This window comes from Dendropsophus ebraccatus, chromosome 5 (assembly GCF_027789765.1).
Source record: "Dendropsophus ebraccatus isolate aDenEbr1 chromosome 5, aDenEbr1.pat, whole genome shotgun sequence".
NCBI lineage: Eukaryota > Metazoa > Chordata > Amphibia > Anura > Hylidae > Dendropsophus > Dendropsophus ebraccatus.
In genome coordinates, this window is record NC_091458.1 from 91,140,547 (window position 1) to 91,162,250 (window position 21,704).

General features: G+C 38.5%; 1 protein-coding gene across 3 annotated transcripts in view; it reads left to right on the forward strand.

Annotated features, from left to right (window-relative positions):
* Positions 1-21,704, forward strand: part of FGF14 (fibroblast growth factor 14) — a 428,168-nt gene that overhangs the window by 246,748 nt on the left and 159,716 nt on the right. The window contains exon 1 of one of the 3 annotated variants that reach the window (XM_069972353.1): positions 7,730-7,922. The exons of 1 other annotated variant lie outside the window; for it this stretch is intronic. In XM_069972353.1, the coding sequence (XP_069828454.1) occupies positions 7,730-7,922 (193 nt within the window). Of the gene's footprint in view, positions 1-7,729; positions 7,923-13,435; positions 13,471-21,704 lie in introns of those variants that run through there. One more of the 3 variants, XM_069972354.1, reaches the window with a different exon arrangement.

The following is a 21,704-nucleotide window of genomic DNA, read 5'->3' on the forward strand; positions in this document are numbered from 1 at the left end:
TAAATCTCCCCCAATATCTCCACATGCTAACAATAACCTAAACAGGCTGCAATACACATAACAACCTCAGGATGGCGATGCATATGACCTAAATGTCTCGGCAAAGCATAGTAAAATTCTATGCTGCATATCCCCAAACTTAACATAAGTACTAATCTAGATGATATCAAGAAATACCACTTTGACTACAAGGTCCCTGGGACCAACAATATTCAGCACATTATACATTTACCATATTCAAATGTAAAAACTATTCAAAAGATATGAACCACTATTAAATTACAACCACTAAAAGAGCATGGCTTTTATGACCAAGGCTAACATTTGCATATTGAGGGTATATACAATATAAACTGATTGGTGGTGGTGGTGATAAGGGGTATCTAAAATTTGTGACTTTTGAGAAAGGTACAGCTCTCATTCTGACGCCACTTGAAGGCATCATTTACTGTCCAACTTTGGATATCTTACCAATGGGACTTTTGAGACAAATATAAATTATCTAGTAGTAACTACAACCCAGAAGATACTAAAGTAGAATAGAACAGAAGGGAATAAACATCTTGCAATTGGATCACCACACACCTTAAAGGGCTTTCCCGCAGTACTCTTTTAGGCAATGTTCCATCAGTCTTTTGGTCAGTATTTTTTCAACCAAAAACAAAGTAGGCTGAAAACACAGAAACCGCTGAAAAGCCGTTGTTTTCCTGTGCACCGGCCCGGCTCTATGCATCGGAGGTAGGCCCGCGGCCCCCCAGTGCAACCATATCCCCATTTCTCTGTGCTATTAGAATCAATGGAGCCAAATCACACAGAGTATCATTACACTGGAAGGGGGGCAGCAGGCCTACCTTCAGTGCATAGAGCCAGGCTGGTGCATGGGGGAAAAAAAAGGTGCCAAGCTCTGGAATTGGGCGATGTTTCAAAGAAGTACAGTCCCCCCGAGACCCCTGCGCTGGCGAAGATTGGCTAATGTAAAAAAATAAAAAAAAGCTGTGTACCTGACTGTTCATTGACTTGAAGTATTCTTAAAGACAGATGGTCAGATACTGTCTGTAGGACACATTCTCCATTTGAAATATGTTGCATAAACTGATCTATTATTCACACATGACACTAAATGCATTTTCTTACCAAATTAATAAAATAAGGATAACTAAACAAGAAGTACACCCAGCAACTAACTTGTTCCTATGTTATTAATGCAGGAGAAATCAGCCCTGATAATGATATTAGAGTTGTTTGAGAACACTTACAATTAGCAATGCAGCAATACTCAAGTTGTAAAAATCACCATGACAAGTGTTATCACACAGCTGTTTCTCTCGTTCTCAGTCTGTGTATCAAACTCCCACATAGTGCATTATATAAGCGAGATCTGAAAGTAAGCATGTGGGAGTAGTGCATAAATTAGCGAGTGTACTTGTGCTAATCCAAAATGCTCAGTTCTCGCTATTATAAACATTTGAGGAAATGGCAGCAAAATTGTACGTTAAGAAGCTAAAAAACCACTAGCTTCTGCCACTGATGATATGTCCCCAATGTATTGGTATAATATATCACTGGTTTATAACAACTGAAAATTACTGACTACACAAATTTATTTTACAATAATACAAGTATACTGTGGTTGTCAGATCCAGTATTTGGTGGTGTTCCCACTGTAGTCCTTGATCAGTAGTTTCCAACCTTTGCCCCTCACAATAAGCAGGGAATTGTAGTGTCAAATCACCTGGAGACTCACAGGTTTGAAATGCATGCCTAGATTTTTATTATTTTCTTGCATTGCAAAGGAAAAGGTGTGATATTGCTCCAAGCAAGCTAACACATAGTGGTGTCATGTTTCTATGTCAGGTTACAACTGTAACAGTCTGTTAAAGTGTTTGGCAATGCTACTAGTCTATCTAGGCATATGCATTTATGTGTGTCCCCCCCATCACCACTACGTTCTATGGTATATTGGGTTCACAGGAGTGGATTTGCAGTGTGTAGTGTGATTGATGTGGTAATATTATCATTATCCAGAGACAAATACATGTGTAAATTCCTGCTTCTTATGGTGCGTTTACACAGGGAGATTTATCTGACAGATTTTGAAAGCCAAAGCCAGGAATGGATTTGAAAAGAGGATAGATTCCAGTCTTTTCTTTATGACCTGTTCCCTGTTTATAGTCTGTTCCTGGCTTCAAAGATCTCTGCGTAAACACACCATTAGGCTATGTTCACACTACGTATATGTCCGGCCGCATATTTTTCGTGGTCGGACATATACGTGTAAAACTCCAGCCGGGATTTACACAAGTTGCGGCCGGCTATGTACGGTCCGCGAATTTATGCCGTAAGCTACGTACGCTTCCCGAGCGGCGTACATAGCGATCTGACAGCGGTCTTTTACTTGGATATCTTCGGCTAGCCCCGGACACCCCACAGAACCTTTTGGATCGGCAAATCAAAGTGTAAAAATGAAGATATCACCACTCTGTATGGGACCGCATGTTACGCTACGGGCGTAAGTTACAGCATTTCCGTCCCGAAACAATGGTCTGGTTCATTATTTACGGCGCCGCATACGGTCCGGGCGTAAGTTCTTACGTGGTGTGAACTGTGCAGCCGTACATCCTATACTTTCCATTGTACGCAAACTACGTAAATCTCCGGCCGCTTATTCACAGAGCGCGCTACAGCCTGAAACTTACGTAGTGTGAACCCAGCCTCAGGCTGTGACACACCACAAGTGGTCAGTGAAGTATGGAGTGCTGAAAAGGAGGTTTGGATAGGAGTCTTATGCTAAACACCCCTGCTGAAAATGTACTTTTACAGATACAGTATGTGTGTGTATATATATATATATATATATATATAGATATATATATATATATATATATGTAGGCTTACTAATCTCCCATTGTTTTCATACCTGTTGCCTTTGGTTATGACCCACTAAGATGGGACAGGTATGCTCAGCTCAACTGCTAGCTCCAGAAAGTACTGGCAGTTCACAGAGGAAACCAGGGTGTGATCAGATACATGGATGAGAAAAATGATACAGTGGTGTAAGTTACCTTACTTAACAACAGGACATTTGTACTACTTTACATATATGTATGTAGTATACATATGAGTTTACCAACTTTGCTTTATTGGACAACCCCTTTAAGGAAGTCCTAAAGACTGTATAGCAGGGGTGGGACAAGCTGTTTTGGAGTCCCACATAGTTCCTGAAGATAGTTGTTAAATAATTAGTTGTTGATTTTCACTTTCGCCTTTTACCTTCTAAAAGCAGAGTATTGCTTTTTCTAATCCATTACTTTGAGGCCCCCCTTCATGGTGCCTGTCACATTGTGTGTCTAAATGCTACGCCTATACATCCGTATGTGACATTTACTCAAATGAAGCTCAATTAATGTAATCACAATGTCACAAAATACAACTGACATAAAATGTAAGGAGAAGGTAACCTTGACTGTCATGTTCCCAATGTCAGAGTTTGAATTCTAGACTGATCCTGGTTTATGTCCTTTACTTGTATGGCTATACTAGTATGATGATGTATATTCTTCAATAACAAAATAATCATATCTATGTTAATGATATCCTAAGAAGACCAAATAGATTACAGAAAATGAAGAACCCCTTATAGCTATCAGAATGCTTCTGAAGTACAGTGAATGGCATTGAGAATATTCCAGATGAATACATATAACATGAATACATAGAACTGTGCCTCCAACAATATCAAATTCCAATTCTTTATTTGCTAAAGAGTTAACAAATTAAATAATAGTATAATTGGTTGATGGGGCTCCTCATTAACTAATATATACAAATACATGGAACAAATTAAGTAGAAATGTTTGTGTTAATATAATTAACAATAGGAATATACTTCCTGGACATTGTGTGCTGGTTATTATGCTGTTGACAAGTTTAAATATTAATTATAAGTTAGTTACACTGGGAAAGTAATAGAATAATTGGTTGATATTCTGCAGTAGTGAAATAGAACAGTTTACTGAATCGATCTATTAACACGGGATGGATTTTACAAAAAATGGGTCGTACAAATAATACAATAGGAGAATTTCCAAAATACCATGTAGAATTCCACACAACAGTAATCTCCAAACAGTGGTTTTCCAGATGTTGCAACACTACAAGTCTCAGCATTCAGATCTTACTGTTATTTTGTATTTTTCCACAGCTGAGGAGCCTTAGGGAAGGAAACCAATGCTATAGACTGCCTTCTAACCAAGTAATCAGTCTGTCTAAAAAAAATCCGCCATGTGGCTCTTATGTTTTGTTATTATATATTAAGACAGCAGATGGCTCTCTTGAGTTTTCTTTGAAATATAACAGGCTTGTCTAGAACTGTAAACATTTTTGTTATACATGCACAATTGCAAATTTCCTATTGTTCTTTTAATTACAAATATTATAAAGATATCAAGATATTAAAGATCTTTGGGCTTTAACATGTTTTGGGGTTTTAAACTAGAGATTCGTATTCTTTCTTCATGCCAAAATATTTCACAATATACAGTACACCACTGTAAACCTTCAAGTACGGAGTATTTCACATTTGTTGCAATGAAATACAGTGTGGTCCTTTCCGATTCTTATGTATGCTAGAACGGTTTACATATCCTTTTTTATAAGAGCTGTCCCTGGTGCTGAAAGAAATGTAGCTCCACCAGTCCAATTACACTGCACAAATACAAGGTGGACTATTGATGTAGGTCAAAAAAATCTTTAATATTTACCATTTTTGTTTTATTTATGACTTGATCAAGTCATTTGGGGATATATGAGCTATGTATACATTTTAGGAAGCTTGAATGGCTATATTGTTAATTCCTTTACTCAGTAGTTCCTTTTGTATTGTAAAGTCACCTGCTTGACACATTATTTACTTCTATTATTACTAATACCATCGTCATCATATAGTATTAGCTATCCATTGTTGCATAATAAGATATTACTGGTAATTGACCTTCCATAGGATTATACTTTGTAATATTTTAAGATTGGAATACCAACAAGTGGACCAGTGTTATCTCTCTGTATTCTGTATTTACATAGTTCAGCAAAAGCTTTTATGTATTCATAATTAGTTTATAAAACATGCATTTTTAGTATATTCTTATATCGTAATATCTATATAATCAATATTAGGGCAAGCTTGGATTTAGCAACTTGTTCCATAATGAGTTAGAGGGACTGGTTCTTATGTTCTATACATCCTGTAGCTTTCCGCCTATTGTATAAAGTCAAGATGTTGTGAAGTCAGATATACTGTAATAGGATTGCAGCAATTTGTGTGACCATAATTGTGAATAAGGTCGCAGATGAAGAACAAATGCCTAATGCACAGTATAGCAATGTAAGGACTTTGTGATGTATATGTATGCATTCACAACTATATAAAAACAACCCACCATCACATACAGGTATAGTACTTTTTTTCAATGGTTGGCGTACACAGGAAAGGTACGTTAAAGGTACCAATTGCCTGATATAAAGAGAAGTTCCATATGAAATCCAAGCAATAGAATGGACTGAGCTACAGTATGCTACTCAGATTCTTCCAATCATTTGGCACAATGTCCAAGAGAGAACCTGTCTTTTTCCAGTGCCCTACAGCTGTTATGCATCTATGTATACTCTCACAACCCCCCTATGGATGTGAAATGCCTGAAGACAAGCAGGAAACACAAATTCTCTCTTGGTTATTGCAGCCATACTGGAAAATTCTAGTTATGCCACTGAATCTGGAAATGGAGATCTACTTCCCCATAAAAACCCTTCTGAGCAGCTTGGGGAATTGGAAAGCTGTAAATTGTCTGTAAGATTCCAGTTTGTTTATGGATTTGGAAAAAAATAAAGATAAAAGTTTGTGTTTGTCTCTGGAGTTGTAAGTTGTTTTGAATTTGGAAGCCTCTGAGGTGCGTGGGAGAGATCCGAGGCCACAAGACATTTACGCCGTAGGTGTTTTTTTTTCCCTTCGCAGCACTACCCTTTTCAGCTTCAAGTCTTTATCACACTGTTGTTTATAATTTGTATGCATCTAGGTAGAAAGCTTTTCATCTCTAGCCATCCACGCTTCTTTTCTCGTCTGCAGCCGCTCTGCGTTATTCACACATTTATCACAGTGGAACATGCAAATAGAGCAAGGTAGGGAGGGAAGTCAGGCAACTGAAATTGCACACAGATTGATGAGAAGCTCTTAGGCTAAAACTATTGGTGTGGGTAATTTTTCACATTTATGGTACGGCATGAAAACTCCTCTCTCCTCCTGCGTGTGACTGTGTAAGACAAAGGTGTCTGGGGATGACACTCCTGTGGATTTGAGCTGCTAAACTTGCTGCTTTTGCTCCTGCTGCTGTCAGATGCTTCACATCTTGTCATGCTCCATTCACGGGGGCTATCTCTTGTCTCTTATTATATATTAGTTTCTTGCTTGTGGAATCGTCGCATTGTGAATTCCTAATGCTGTGCCACTGCTGTCTCCCTGCTTGTTTCCTGCTGCTTTCCTTTGCATACATTTTCAATCTGTTTCCACTGCCACTATAGAAAACCAGCATTTTCATTGCACCAGGAGGGAGCTTCATGCAACTTTACAGTAATGTGGTGTGGGGATTTTACTATTCTGGACACTTGTTTCTCAAATGAAAGGGTAAACGGAAGAGAGGAGGTTGTTTGGCTTCTGGTGGAATTATCTCTAGTCCTTCTCTGCAAGCAGTAAAAGCAATCCAGACAGAAGATTGCTGTTAAGCATGCTTAATTTCTGGTGAGAAAGGCATTACAATCAAGAACACCAACTGAGCAAGAAGCTTGGATCTGTTATAAACTAGCAATTTCTCAAGAAAATTGCAAAAGCTGTGCTGCTTTTTTTAAAGAAAGGGGTGGAGAGAAGAGGAGGGGATGATTTGATTAGAGAACGTGCAGGAAAGAAGATTGCCTCCTGATGCTGTTTCACATGCAGTGCTTCTTGGTGCCTGAAATCGTAGAGAATCAAGAGGCATGGACTTTCAGAGATGCACAAGACCATCGTCTTAAGGCTGCTGAACTGGATGCGTTAGCTTTTGTTTACCTGCTGCCTGTGACCATGCGAATGCCAGAGAAAAGCCTGCCCCCCCATTCCATTCCTCCTCCTACTCCTTCCTCCTCTCTTTAACCATCTTCTTCATCCAGATTTTCAGCTCTCTTGCTAAAGAGAAGCAGGCATTGTCTGGTGTGTGGGTGGCACTGAGGAGCCAAGCTTAGCCCCCCTCACTGAGCTTTGCCCTGCCACCAAGCATAGATGCCAGTTTCTTCAGTGGAAGAGGTGAGAGAAAGCTGCTAAAGAAGTTCTTTCTGAAACATACCAACACTTTAGCTTTGTATCTTTCTTTTACCTATATGTATGTATAAATATATATATACTTACATATACTGTCTGTGTACTTCATATGTTTACTGCTCCTGATAAAGGAGACATCTGTGGGTTATCATATTCCATCTTCTTCAACACTTCACTACTGGTTCTCTAAAGTGATCCGACACAGGGAAAAGGGGGATGCTTCACATTCTGCAGAGGGGCTGAGCCCCTTGGCCTATTTCTCTGTGTCTTCCACAGACTGTTTTTTTTTCTGGGCTCTCTTTCAAGCCTGGTGGGGTGTCCCACCACAACTTCCTGCTAGCCCCTCCCTTTCTGAGGTTCCTAGCCCGGTAAGGGTGCACGGGAGGTGGCATGGCAGCAGCTATTGCAAGTGGACTGATCCGTCAAAAGCGTCAGGCAAGGGAGCAGCACTTGGACCGTCCTTCGGCCAGCAAGAGGCGCAGTAGCCCAAGCAAAAACCGAGGCCTTTGCAATGGCAACCTGGTGGATATCTTCTCCAAAGTGCGAATCTTTGGCCTCAGGAAACGAAGACTCAGACGGCAAGGTCGGTTGGTCTGTGTCTGTGGACTGTATTTATAATTACCTCTTCATTTCCCCGAGTGTCTCTGTACCCAAAGGCAGTATGTGTGCATTGTTCCTTCTCTCTGGTCCTTAGTGTCTCTTTATTTTCCTATTGAACAAATTTGTATATAATTGTTGTTAGTCAATCTATGGAAAGTGTTGTGTTTTATGTATAATACACAAAATATCTCTGCTCTTCAGTGGAACAGTTTCTCTGTGTTGCAGGGCCCTCTAGCAACAGGGTTAATGCCAATGCTATTAATGTGCCATGCCATAAAAAAAAAGTTCCATAAATGATATAGGCTCTAAGGGAGAAATACTTCAGTGGTTCAGTAACTCCCCCAGGAAATGGATATTAACATTTTCAGCACAGAGCATGTAGAAGGAAATACACAGAATCCCTTTTCATGTCTGAGGTTTCTCTTCTCAATGACAATGTAGGCTGTGAAATAATCCTTTTTGTTGACAGCTTGCACAGTAGACTAGTACTCACCTTTAATACATTTCTATAGAAGGCAAGGGCATGAGATCAATCATTTTGGTTACCAAATCTTATAATGAAAAATGAGCTTAAATCACATAGGAATTTTGTGGTAATATGTGTAATTAAATACTTGCAACATTTCCCATATAAAAGAAAAATAAACACTATGTAGCTATACTAACACAACTTTCACACCTCGTCAATATATACATCTAGATAGTAATGACAATGCCAAACCAGGTTTTATCTTATGTCTTATATGTAAGCAGAAAAGACTGTTTCCAATGGAATTTCCAGGTTTGAATATAAGCTGAGCTGACGCCAAGCAGAGCACTCAGCAAGGCTTTACCTCACCCTGAAAAATACAGTCACCAATTTGCAGATTGTCTCCTTATTCTTTATTACAAACTTTAGAACGCCTATTGCCAATGTGCTATTTCTGTTCCATTCTAAGTATTGTAAACCCTTAAATGTCTTAGCATATTCTATACCATATGAACGCAGGGTTATCACATCTTTATAGGGAACTCATACTGATGGTATGACAAAGACAGTAAGTTAATGTTTTATGAAGGGGCCAATATTGTCCTGATTAATAGGCATTACATAAATGGATACATCTATATACAACATGTAATGTGTCAGTGTGAAGCCTATAAACCTTTCTCACACACAGTAGTCAGACTTGTCCCACAGTATTAGAAACTTCATATAAAATTTATATTCAAACAGTAATAAAATGTTGCAATTCTGTATACTTACACTTCGGCACTTATATTTAGATGTTTAATATCAACCCATGAAAATGCTTTAGAATACAAGTTACCATGGTAAAGGTTTATTATTTTAACTATTTAGCTGCTACTTTTCTTGGAAAGGTGTAAATTCCCAAGTATTACAGCCTCGCTGTAGGGAAGCAGCAGGTATGTTTCTATGTGAAGTAATCTATGCAGAAATGCAATTATTCACATTACATATTGCATTGTATATTAGAACAGCAACAATGCTATTATATGTAAGCTAGTCAGACAATTCTGCCACCTGTTTACCATTACCATTCAGGAATGGAAGAGAAGATATCCCATTTGCTGAAGATATTATAAAAAAAAAACACTTATTGTGTCAGGATTTTCCCCCTTTTTTTTATTAATTTTATTTAGATAATTATTTATACAGTGCAAGCATATTCCACAGAATATTACAATACAGAGAATGCATAGATTCACAATATCAGACAATACATAGTAACAAAGTAAGACAAAAGGAGGGAAGGCCCTGTCCGCAAAGGCTTGCAACCCAAGAGGAAATATGCGAGAAACAAGAGGAAAAAAAGTGCCTGTTTTATACACTGCCATCATATTCAGCCATCATATAGGCCGTGTATATACAATTTTCTTATGCTTTTTCTTATGGTTAATATGCCTCATGTAGATTTTATAGTCATTAGGATCAAATTATAAGTAGAAGTGTGAGAAATGATTGTGTGAGGATAGAACAGGTTGGATTGAGTCTACTCATGTACGCTTACAACAGTTTAGAGGCAAAGAAATCTGGTTACACACTGCACATCTCAAGGTGATGCTTGAATCTTATCACTCCTTTCCACAAAGCAACACACAAGCAGCTCAGCAAAGTGTTTGCATAAATGAAAATTAGCCATCTATATCTACATTACCATGAGCAGGAGAGAGAAGGAATCTGAATTCCGTTCCTTGTCCTGTTTACTTTTAAGATTCTCTCTGGCTAATAAGCGTAAACAAAGCATCAGGGTCTTTATTGACTCTGTGCTCATTTGTCAGCGCTGTGTAAATATTCATGTCTGGAATGCACAACAATATGAAAATATGAAATGAGTCCTGCTGGATCAGCATTCATGGAAAACTAGAGGAAAATCCTGCACATTCATTTTCAAATGTTATAATGAACATCATAGAGGACTATATATATATATATATATATATATATATATATATATATATATATATACGCATGTGTGGGTTTACCCAAATAAAATCTCATAACACTAGCATTAGCGTTTCACATGTGAATCTTATCAGTGGTATATTGTGTAAGCCGGTGTACTTATCTCTCTCCTCACATATTGGTTTTCTGAATATAGGGCTTCGAATACTGGTAGGTGTTGGGGATATTTATCTATTGGAATGGAATATGCCACAATCTGCAGAATCTCGTGAGCTTTGCACAACAATGCTCTTATTTAACAGCAGTGTAATATGTATTATCAATTGTTAACAGCCATTGAACTGAAAGGCCATTAATAATCAATAATGGCATTGTACTGTGGGGAAATGGCCCTTTAGTCTACATTCAGTGTGACATTGCCTGTTCAGTGCACTAGAAGCAATTCAGAGCTCTGCTCTCTAATACACCTTATCACAGCTTTATCATCTCTGCATACTACCTAATGAAACATTTTTAAAAACAGGGGTGCATTGTTGCTATTATTGTTACCTTTACATTGTAAACACAAAGCAGACGACATTGGGTCTTGATAATCCTTCTCTGGTTATTATAGTCATTATAGGGCAGAATAGAAGATATCCTGATAAAACTGACTTGCAGTATGCAAAACAGTGTATCTTATGAATCTAAATACTTCATTAGAATTTTTGTGTTGCCTATTGTATGCTTCAACCTTTGTTCTTGAAGGAAGTGTAAAAATAGTGGGGGTAATGTAGACATCTGTCTCTACAGAGTTGCCATATTTTATTTGTTGTACTAATACAAATGTAGTGGAAGTAGTCTATTTTTTCTATTGTAATGACAATGTCAACCAGTCTGTAGTGTTGCCCTTGCAGTTGAAATAGAACTTACTTGGCCTCATTATTTATTTTTAAAGCACCCTTGATTCCAGAGCGCTGTACAGATGATAAGGGGTTAACATACAAAATGAAACATAAAATTAAAAAACATACAGTATATAAAGTAAATGACAGACTAAAACATAGAGAGAGAGCTGTACAATCTACAACCTTTTCTCTGTGACAGACACAAGATTTTAAAATAAATTAAAGAAGAATATTGTATTTGGAGAAGTAAGATATTAAAAAAATAATAATTTTTGTGGGTAGTACTGCAAAACTAATGTAATAGATGTCACCATTTTTTTATATCTTGCAGTACTTTATTATTCCTGACAGGGGGCACTGTTGCTTTTAGTGTTTTTAGGACGGGTGGCATACAACAACCAGAACTCTCAAATTACTGTACTAGCAGTAACATGAACACATAACATGAATATGTATTAAAACAAAAAGTACAGTACAAAAAAAATATAGAAAGTTTGATTCCTTAACATCAAATATCTAAATGCCCAGTTATATATAATATGTTACCTTTAAATGCTAATGGTTTATTATTTGTAAAAACAGCACCACACCTGTCTCCATGTTGTGTGTGTAATATTACAATTCAGCTCCATTCTCTTCAGTGGAACTGTGCTGCAAAGCCACACCAGACTGGAGACAGGAGGTGTGATATTTGTGGAAGAAAGTGGCCATGTTTTGAAGTACTAACTTATATTACAATGGTCCCTCAAGCTACAATGACCACAAGGCTACAATATTTTCAATATACAGTGATACAGTGAAGTGCATGCACTGATCATCTAGTAGCGCCGCCTTCCCCTCCAGTACACTGCAGTACTACACATTCTTTGCTGTTCCATATATGCACCAGAATGAGACGCTCCTTTGGATGCCAGGTGAAGGCAGCTGAATAATTTTCATAACTTCCTCCTCAGCGCAGTTTTTGTTAAACCTTTAGTTTATCTAATATGTAAATTAGTTGTTTCATAGACTGGGGTGGTCTCTGAGGACACCCCTTCAGGAATCATTGTTGCAGAATGTTAGATGAATATTTATGGAGAGGGGTGGGCAGATGGCCTAGATTGGTACATTGAGGGCTGTAGGACCTTCCCTAGTGCACTAAACCACCTAATTTACATATTAAATTTAAGATTTGGTAGGAGAAAAAAAAACACGAGGGTGAAGGTAAGAAACTTACCTACATTCTTACTGCCCTTTGTGTTATAGAAATAGTCTTCTAACAGGCTGTTAAATTTCCTTCGAACTGTGGCAGCAAATCTAAATGCATATAGTGATTAGGGGGCAAATACTATATCTTAAATGCAATGTTTGCTTTAACTGTGATAGCAGCTTCCCCCACCTTCGGTGCAAGGCTTGGATTTCTACAATATTAGAAAAACAACATTTTCGCCAGCACTCCGGTCTTCACATAAAACACATGACTTTTACTCCAAAACATTAAACATTCCAAATGCAGAATCATTGTGCAAAAAATGCATATCATCATGGCGGAAAAAACATGGTTCACTAATGCGGCTCTGATGGAGTCTTACTCAGGGCTCTTTGATTTATTTGAGTATATTTGTTATTCCCATGTTCCTCACACAAATAGCTGCATTGTTGAACAATAGTCTGAATCCAACAGGATTTTCTGACAGAAAGATTTATTAAACCTGGTGTAAAGTGAAACTGGCTCAGTTGCCCCTAGCAACCAATCAGATTACACCGTTGATTCCTCACAGACTCTATGGAAAATTAAAGGTGGAATCTGATTGGTTGCTAGGAGCAACTGAGCCAGTTTCACTTTACACCATGTTTGATAAATCTCCCCCTGTCCTTAGGCATGTCATAGGGAGCACCGTATTACCCCGTAATAGTCGTCCTTTCATTTGAATAGTTGACATATACAGATGATTTCTGTTGCAAAATAGCTATTGTCTGTGGAAGACAACCCCTTTAATACAAAACAGAGACTTATAACTTTGTAAAATCTATCTAAGGTGATTCATTTATCAATGGGCAAAATCCCCTTCATATCCCCTGATCATGACCACTTGTTCCTGCTATCGAGATCAAATGCTTTAGCAGGACCTGATCTCGCAGGGCGCATGAGTGGCCCACTTCAGTCAGTGATTGGCTGAATGAGCAAGTGTTGCTGAGACGACTCGAAAGCAAGAACAAGTGGTGATGATCAAATGATGGGAAGACACAGAATGGGTGTAGGTGACTATCACTTAATTTTTACTGAGAAAAATAACAAACATTTTATAATACACCTGTGCTGGACTAAAAGTAGAACCTATAGTGTTGTATAGAAATTCAGTTCTACAAACTCGTCTTCCTTGTGTCATATTGATGTAGGGGGTAGGGGGCTAAAATTACCTGTTGCAGCATTTTGTAGGGATCCCTGAATAGGGTTTTCCCATCTTATAAAGTGATGTCATATTGCCAGTGTATGCTATTATTTCATGATTGGGGAATTCCATCTTCTCAACCAAGTGCAGTAAACTCAAAAGGGGATACTGAACTGCCCTAGGAATGTGTCCCCTTTATTCTCAAGGATGGTAATGGTCCAAAAGGCTGGCCACTTACTGTAAAGTGATGACATATCCTAGTGTTATATGGGAAGACCCCTTTAATTCCTTAACATTCTGTGGATACATTTATGGTATTGCAGCATTAGTGAGGTATGGAAATGGCTTGGGGGCTTTCCCTACTCTGCTCCTGCCAGCTGCTTTTAGCTGTGGTCAGTATTTGACTCAGATGCTAGCCCACTGTCCATTATTAAACCATCTAGATACTACTGTCAGTGATGGCCCACTGTGGGCCTAGCATTCTGGGGTCCCCATAAAGGAATTGAAGATTTCTTTTAGTTGCCATGGCAGCCATAGGCCTTCTAATGGCTATTTATCAATCTATGTAAAGCTAGTGTAATCTGCCCATAGCAGCCAATCACTACTCATTCTTATATCTTTATGACCTCTGGTTAAATGAAACCTGAGCACTGATTGGTTGATGTGGAACAATTTTTGTTTAACAAAGATTGATAAATCTGGGCCATAGTATATAAATTGGATAACATTTTCATGTGACTGACCTCTGCAGTAAAGTTAAAAGGGTTGTTCACCCCAATTTATTTTTCTTTCAAATCAAGATATTTTTTAACTTACTTAAATTAAAAAAAATCTCGTCTTCCAGTACTTATCAGCTGCTGTGTATTCTGAAGGAAGTTATGTATTCTCTCCAGTCCAGACACAGTGCTCTCTGCTGACACCTTTTTCCCTGACAGGAACTGTCCAGAGCAGCAGCAAATCCCTATAGAAAACTTCTCCTGCTCTCTAGAATGGAAAGAATAGTACTTTTTGCAGGACATACAGCAGAAAAATAATTTTTTTGTTAATTTCACTCAACAAATATTTTTTTTAATTACATTTAGGGGAACAAGGATACAATTAAAAAGTACAACTAGTCTTGCATATAACAAGTCTTCTTAGTGCTCTATCAGTAAGAAAATATAATAAATATGGCAAGGAGGGGGAAAAGAATGCAAAAAGAAAAATTAGTTTCAGGGCTGCAAAAGATCTATACTGGCTAAGGTAGTAATAGAGAAGAAAAACTCCAGGCTCTGCACAGTCTGAGGCTATGGTCTACAGTGCCCTAGCCTATGCAGGGCGCATCTAACGTCACTAAGCCCTGCCCAAGTCTTGCAATGGCACAATGATAGCTAATAGTGGTGCAAGAGCAAAGAGGTAAATTGTTTTTTTTAAGCATAAACATGTTAAGGGTGCGTTCACACCAACAGGATCCGTAGCAGATCTGCAGCAGATTTGATGGTGCAGATTTGATGCTGTGTTCAGTTATTTAAATGAAATCTGCTGCGGATCCGCAGCAGAAAATCAGCTGCGGATCCGGTAAGTGTGAACATACAAATTATCATGCCATTTACACTAAATGAATGCTGCAGAAATGAATCAAAAACATTGAGCAACATTTCAGTTTTTTCCAATCTTCCTCAAATGTATAAGGAAATGTATAAATATCTGTTAATACATTATGTCATTATAATAATATAATTACTGTATATCTACCTCCAAACAATTTATTATAAAATACAACCTGTCCTGCAAAAAACAAGCTCTTACAGAAACATCTTCGTTATGAAGGCTGGGAATTATTTGTTGTTGGTCATGGGGATTTGTTTATACACTGGTTATAATAAACTTTATACAAAGATGTTTTTCCAGTGAACATTTATCAGTACAGTAAATGACTTTACAAACAATACTGATCAAAACATAGCTTGTCTGATGAATTCCACGTTTTATGTTGTTTGGAAATCATTCGTTTGAAAAATAAGTCCATTTTAAGAGGAATAATGATAAAGTTAACCTGAATGTAAGACAAAACTGTTCATAGACAATAGCCAATTTGTTGTAGGTGCCTTGTGTCTATATTATGTAACAACAAACTCCCTGGAGATTAATATTTTCCATCTATTTGTGATTGATGTGCTGTTATAGACAAGATATGAAGAAGCAGCAGGAGATAGAAGGAATACACAGTGTCATCTAATTTTCGCATTTTGCTGATTATATCTAGACAGCACCTCCAATAGGGTTTTACATTCTGCTCTTACAACTCTGAGCGCCTTTACACAATTTCTCTTGGGATAACTGGGGTCAAGGTTACTGCCATTCTGCTACATGATGTGCACTTGTTTCTCCTTTCACTTATCAATACAAGTAGTTTTTATAAAGTTGTTATGGCAAAATCTGTCTGATATATTGCAATTCACACACTTGCACGTGAATCATAGTCCTTACATACTTAGGTGGATTTATGGGAACCAGTAATAGTGCAAATTTTATAGATTCTTTTTTTGTTGAGGTTTTTATGACGTTGCATGCTATAAACAGTTAAGCCATAAAGAAATTTTCAGGATGTGAACATACCACACAATAGAACAGGAAACCAATTCTTATTCATATTATAAAAATATTTAACCCCTTAGTGACCACCAATACATTAAAAAAAAGTTTACAAAATTAATAACCTACTCACAACCAAAAAATAAATTCCCCTTAAAATATATATAAACGCATAAAAAATTAAAAGGGGAAAAAACACAATGTCAGCTACCATGTAACACATAGTAATAGTTATAGTTATATATTCAGGAAAGTCAGCTATTTAGAGATTACTTTTATGCCATCAGCAAACAGGGCTTTGTATCACCTCTGGTTCTTAAGTATGGATATCAGTAGATGTTAGTAATGCTACAGATGTGTTTACTCTATTTTACATTTCAAATCAAATATAATATCACACCATGCTCACAAAATCCATATAGGGAATCTATCACTGGGTTTGTGCTGCCTTAAATGAGGACAGCATAAACTAGGGACATAAATATTGCAAAGAACATAGTAGTAAGTACATCATTCTGTTCATTCGTTCTCCTGATATGCAGGAGAACAGGCTTTGTGCTGCAGTACTCCCTCCCATCTTTTGGCTGCTGATTGAGCTGTCTGCCTTTATACAGTATATATACACAGCATAGGTAACTGCTGCCAATCAGCAGACGGTGGACAAAGGGAGCTGGTGCTCATAAATATCCAGGACTACTGCGCACGCACATATAATATGGGGAGGACTAGTTTGCGGTGCTCAGAGTCCTTGTTTTTCAGGAGGATATATGTGAATCAGCTGCACAGAACAATGTAAGTGATACATCGTCCTGTTCAGCTTCTCTCTCACTAGTTTCTGCTACCCTTAAATAGGGCAGCATAAACCTACTGACCAAGTCTCTTTAAACAAACTGCAGGCCACTTTACAACCACTTGGCAGAGTATAACAAAATAATGTTGTTTTTTTTTACAGAGATGCCATGCTAACTCAAGATTCATCAGTGTGCTCTTCATGACACGTATATGTTGCCAAACTGTCAAAAAAGTTTGCTGATGTATTCGTGCATACTGGCATGCTCCTCACTGGCTTTACTGACAATGCTAGGGTCATTTCCTGAATGTATACATGTTTTAACTTTGATGCAGAAGTATATGTGTGGGAAAGGACCTAAACGTAGTTAATGACTGACTACAGTATGTTGAAGTCATTAAAGCAAATGGGGTCCTTGCCTGTGCAGACACAGTTACATTCATATCCCTTTTTGGCAACATCTATATAAGTCACAGAGGGCACATAGGAAACCCTATCATAATTATGCTCTATAACCACTTACCTATTTTGGCGTCATCATGGGTTAAGGGTAAGAGATGAGCGAATCGGGTTCGAGTCGATCCGAACCTTTGGTATTTGATTAGCTGGGGCTGCTGAACTTGGATAAAGCTCTAAGGTTGTCTGGAAAACACGGATACAGCCAATGACTATATCCATGTTTTCCACATAGCCTTAGGGCTTTATCCAAGTTCAGCAGCCACCGCTAATCAAATGCCGAAAGTTCGGGTTCGGATGGACTCGAGCATGCTCGAGGTTCGCTCATCTCTATTAACCCCTAGACGACCCTGGACGTAGGGTTACGTCATGGAAGTCTGTCCCCAGACGACCCTGGACGTAGCTATACGTCCTGGGTGTTTCTCCCGCTATGAAGCGTGCTCCGGAGCGGAGCGCGCTTCATAGGAGGTGGGGGCCGGCTGCAATCAGCAGCCGGGACCTCACCGGTAGTGACACGCTGCAGCGATCGCGCTGCCGCATGTCATTAACCCCTTAAATGCCGCGGCGCGGCATTTAAGTGTAAGTGACAGGGGGAGTCCCCTGTCACTTACCGATCGGGACCCCCGCAGTCTGACTGCGGGGGTCCCGATCGTTGAAACGGACCGCCGGAGGTCTCTCACCTGCCTCCGTGCGGTCCGATCGGCGATCTGCTACACTGAGCCTGCACAGGCAGGCTCAATGAGCAGATCGCCGATAACACTGATCAATGCTATGCCTATGGCATAGCAATCATCAGTGTAGAAATCTAAGTATTGTATGTAAAAGTCCCCCAAAGGGATTTCAAATGTGTAAAAAAAAAAAAAAAAAAGTTCAAAACACTATTACACTACCCCAAAGCCCCTCCCCCAATAAAAGTCTAAATCACCCCCCTTTCCCATTATATAAACAAAACATATAAAAATAAATAAATAGATAAACATATAATATACCGTAGCGTGCATAATTGTCCGATCTATTAAAATATAACAAGCGTCATTGTGATCGGTGAACGGCGTACAAGAAAAGAGGGAAAAAGTGCGCAGATTACCGATTTTATGTTACATTATATATTTAAAAAAATCAATAAAAAGTGATCAAAACGTCCGATCTTCACAAATATGGCATTAGTAAAAACTAGAGATCATGGCGGAAAAAATGACACCCCATACAGCCCCGTAGGTGAAAAAATAAAACCGTTATAAGCATTACAATAGGCCCATTTTATTAATATTTAATTGCCAAAAAAAAGGATTTCAGAAAAAAAAAATAGATATAACATTAGAGAATCTGTGTAACCTGCATATGGTTGTGTTCGGACTGACCTATAGAATAGTGGTATCATGTCGCTGTTACCATATAGTGCATTACGTAGACACAGGAACCCCCCAAACGTTACCATATTGCATTCTTTTTTACGATTTCACCTATTTATATCTTCATAAATAATATATTTGGGGTTCCATCATACATGTTATGGTAAAATGAATGACGCCATTACACAGTACAACTATTCCTGTAAAAAACAAGCACTTACATGGCTTGTAGATAGAAAACTGAGAGTGCTAGAGCTCTTAGAAGGGGAGGAGGGAAAAACGAAAACACTAAGATCAAAATTTGCGCGGTCCACTGGGTCATTTTAGGCCTGGTCCTCAAAGGGTTAAGGATATATGGAGAAGGCTTACACTGCACTAGCTACTTAACCATTTAAATGCTGCTGTCAAAACTGAAGGTGACATTTAAATGGATTTTCATCACCTGGGTTCTAGTGGCGGGATCATCGCCCCCCCCCCCCAAAAGAAAAAAAAAATGCAATCATAGAGAGGAGATCCTTGCAGATCTTATAGACCAATGCAGTACGCATGTACTGGATTGATCTCTATGATGGATCAGTGCAGTTATAATAGAAGTCCCCCCAAGGGGACTTCAAGTTACTGTGTAGAAAATGTTTTTTTTTTTTTTTTTTAATAAATAAAAAATCTTATCCAATATCAAAAAGTTTAAATAACCCCTTATTTAAAAAAGAAATAAAAACATATTTGCTGTCATTGCATCTATAATTGCCTGAGATTTTAAATTATAGTATTCCTGAACTTTCACGGTAAGCAGCGTAAGTGCAAAAAAGTGTAAAAAAAAAAATCAATGCAGTTGCACACAGCTATACTTTGTTTCCATAAAAGATCCAGCCTACTTTTTTCTTAGGGTTTTATTGGAATGGTGCCTATTATTGGTGTCTAGTAATCAACTATATTCTGACTAATAACCAGCCATACCAGTCTAGCTAATGACACTTATGGTGATCTTATTTTTAGGATGTGACACTAACCTAATTGTTGACACTCATCCTGTTCTCCTTGAGATAATTCAGTGTAAGGGTGCATTCACACCTACAGGATCTGCAGCAGATTTGATGCTGTGTTCAGTTATTTGGGTGTGGCCTAATTGAAAAGTCCTTTGAATTTAAGGGTGAAAACAGAGACAAAGGAAAAACTGTGTGTGAACAACTAATAAAAAGCGTCCGCTGTTTGCACAAGACATCCGAAAATGATGATTTTCATTATTTTGCCATCCACGGTAAAAATGTCCGTTATTCAATACATTGTGCGCATTGGACGTCTGTCTTTTAATTGACTTCAATGCATTGCCATTGCCATTGCCATTGCCAAATCGCGGCAATAATAGATAGTTTTTTTAAATATCAAAATCGGCCGCCTTTTCTCTATTTTTGACGTTGTGTGAACATAGCCTTACTCTTTTTGAGTGTTTATTAGCTAATCTTCATTGTCCCCTTTTTATTTGGCATCTATTATCAGGTGGTATAAACATAGTCATAAAACAGACAAACAAAATAAATGCAGCTTTACACAGGGAGACATAACTTCATATTTTATACTACACCGCTTTTCGGCATGAATAGTAACATCCCAGACTCCAAATAAAACATATCATTTTCTTTAGCTGGCTGAATGGGAATTCTTATTGGTACAATTAATTTATAGAAAATTATGTTATTGTAAGTTCTGATGGTTTCTGATAGGGTACCTGTTGTGTGTTGTTTGAATGGCTCTTGGGATTTTTTAAGTGCTTTAAAGAAAATGTACCATCATGTACATTCCCTTTAAGTATTACCCATGCATAAAACCACGCCAGTGCAGGGAAGCCGGTGTCGTTGTCTTTTTTTTATAACTGCAAGAACTGCTGTTCCCGTGTATGGTGCCGCTCTATTCACAGGTACCGGGCCGGGGGTGAAGCACTAGGGACCTGGTACCCAGTGCTTCACTCCCGGCTTGTTACCCGTGAATAGAATACCTGTCATTCATCCCCTCGGAGCGCGCTGACAGGCAGAGCGCAGTGACTAGATACAGGCGGGGAGCCGCCGGGATGACTACCTCCCCGCCTTTGCCTGTCACCTGCCTGGGTGATTAAAGTTCTTTTTTTCGGTTATACAGCTCCTGCTGCAGGAGCTGTTTGCAGCGGTTCAGGTGGGCTGATTGGTTCCCTTTAACCCGTAGATGACCTAGGATGTACAGGTACGCCCTGGAAGTCTTTGCCCAGATGGCCGTGGGCGTATCTGTATGAAGTGCGCTCTGCTGACCTATGAAGCGTGCTTCGGAGCGGAGCGCACTTCATAGGAGGTGGGGCCGGCTGCAGTGAGCAGCCGGGCCCTCACCGGTAATGACAGGCTTCAGCGATCGTGCTGCAGCGTTTCTGTCATTAACCCCTTAAATGCTGCGGGGGTCTCGATCGTTGTAACGGACCCCTGGAGGCCTCTTACCTGCCTCCGCGCGATTTAATCAGCGATCTGCTCACTGAGCCTGCACAGGAAAGCTCAATGAGCAGATCGCCTATCACAATGATCAATGTTATGCCTATGGCATAGCAATGATCAATGTGAATAATCACAAAAGTGTATGTAAAAGTCCCCCAAAGGGACCTAAAATGTGTAAAAAAAAAAAAAAAAGTAAAAAACATTATTACACTACTCCAAAGCCCCTCCCCCAATAAAAGTTCAAATCACCCCCCTTTCCCATTATATAAATAAAACATATAAATACACATATAATATACCGTAACGTGCGTAATTGTCCAATCTATTAAAATATAACAAGCGTCACTACTTACAGCGAACGGCGTAAAAGAAAAGAGCTAAAAAAGTGTGCGGATTACCAATTTTTTGTTACATTATATATAAAAAAGTTAATAAAAAGTGATCAAAACGTCCGATCTTAACAAATATAGTATT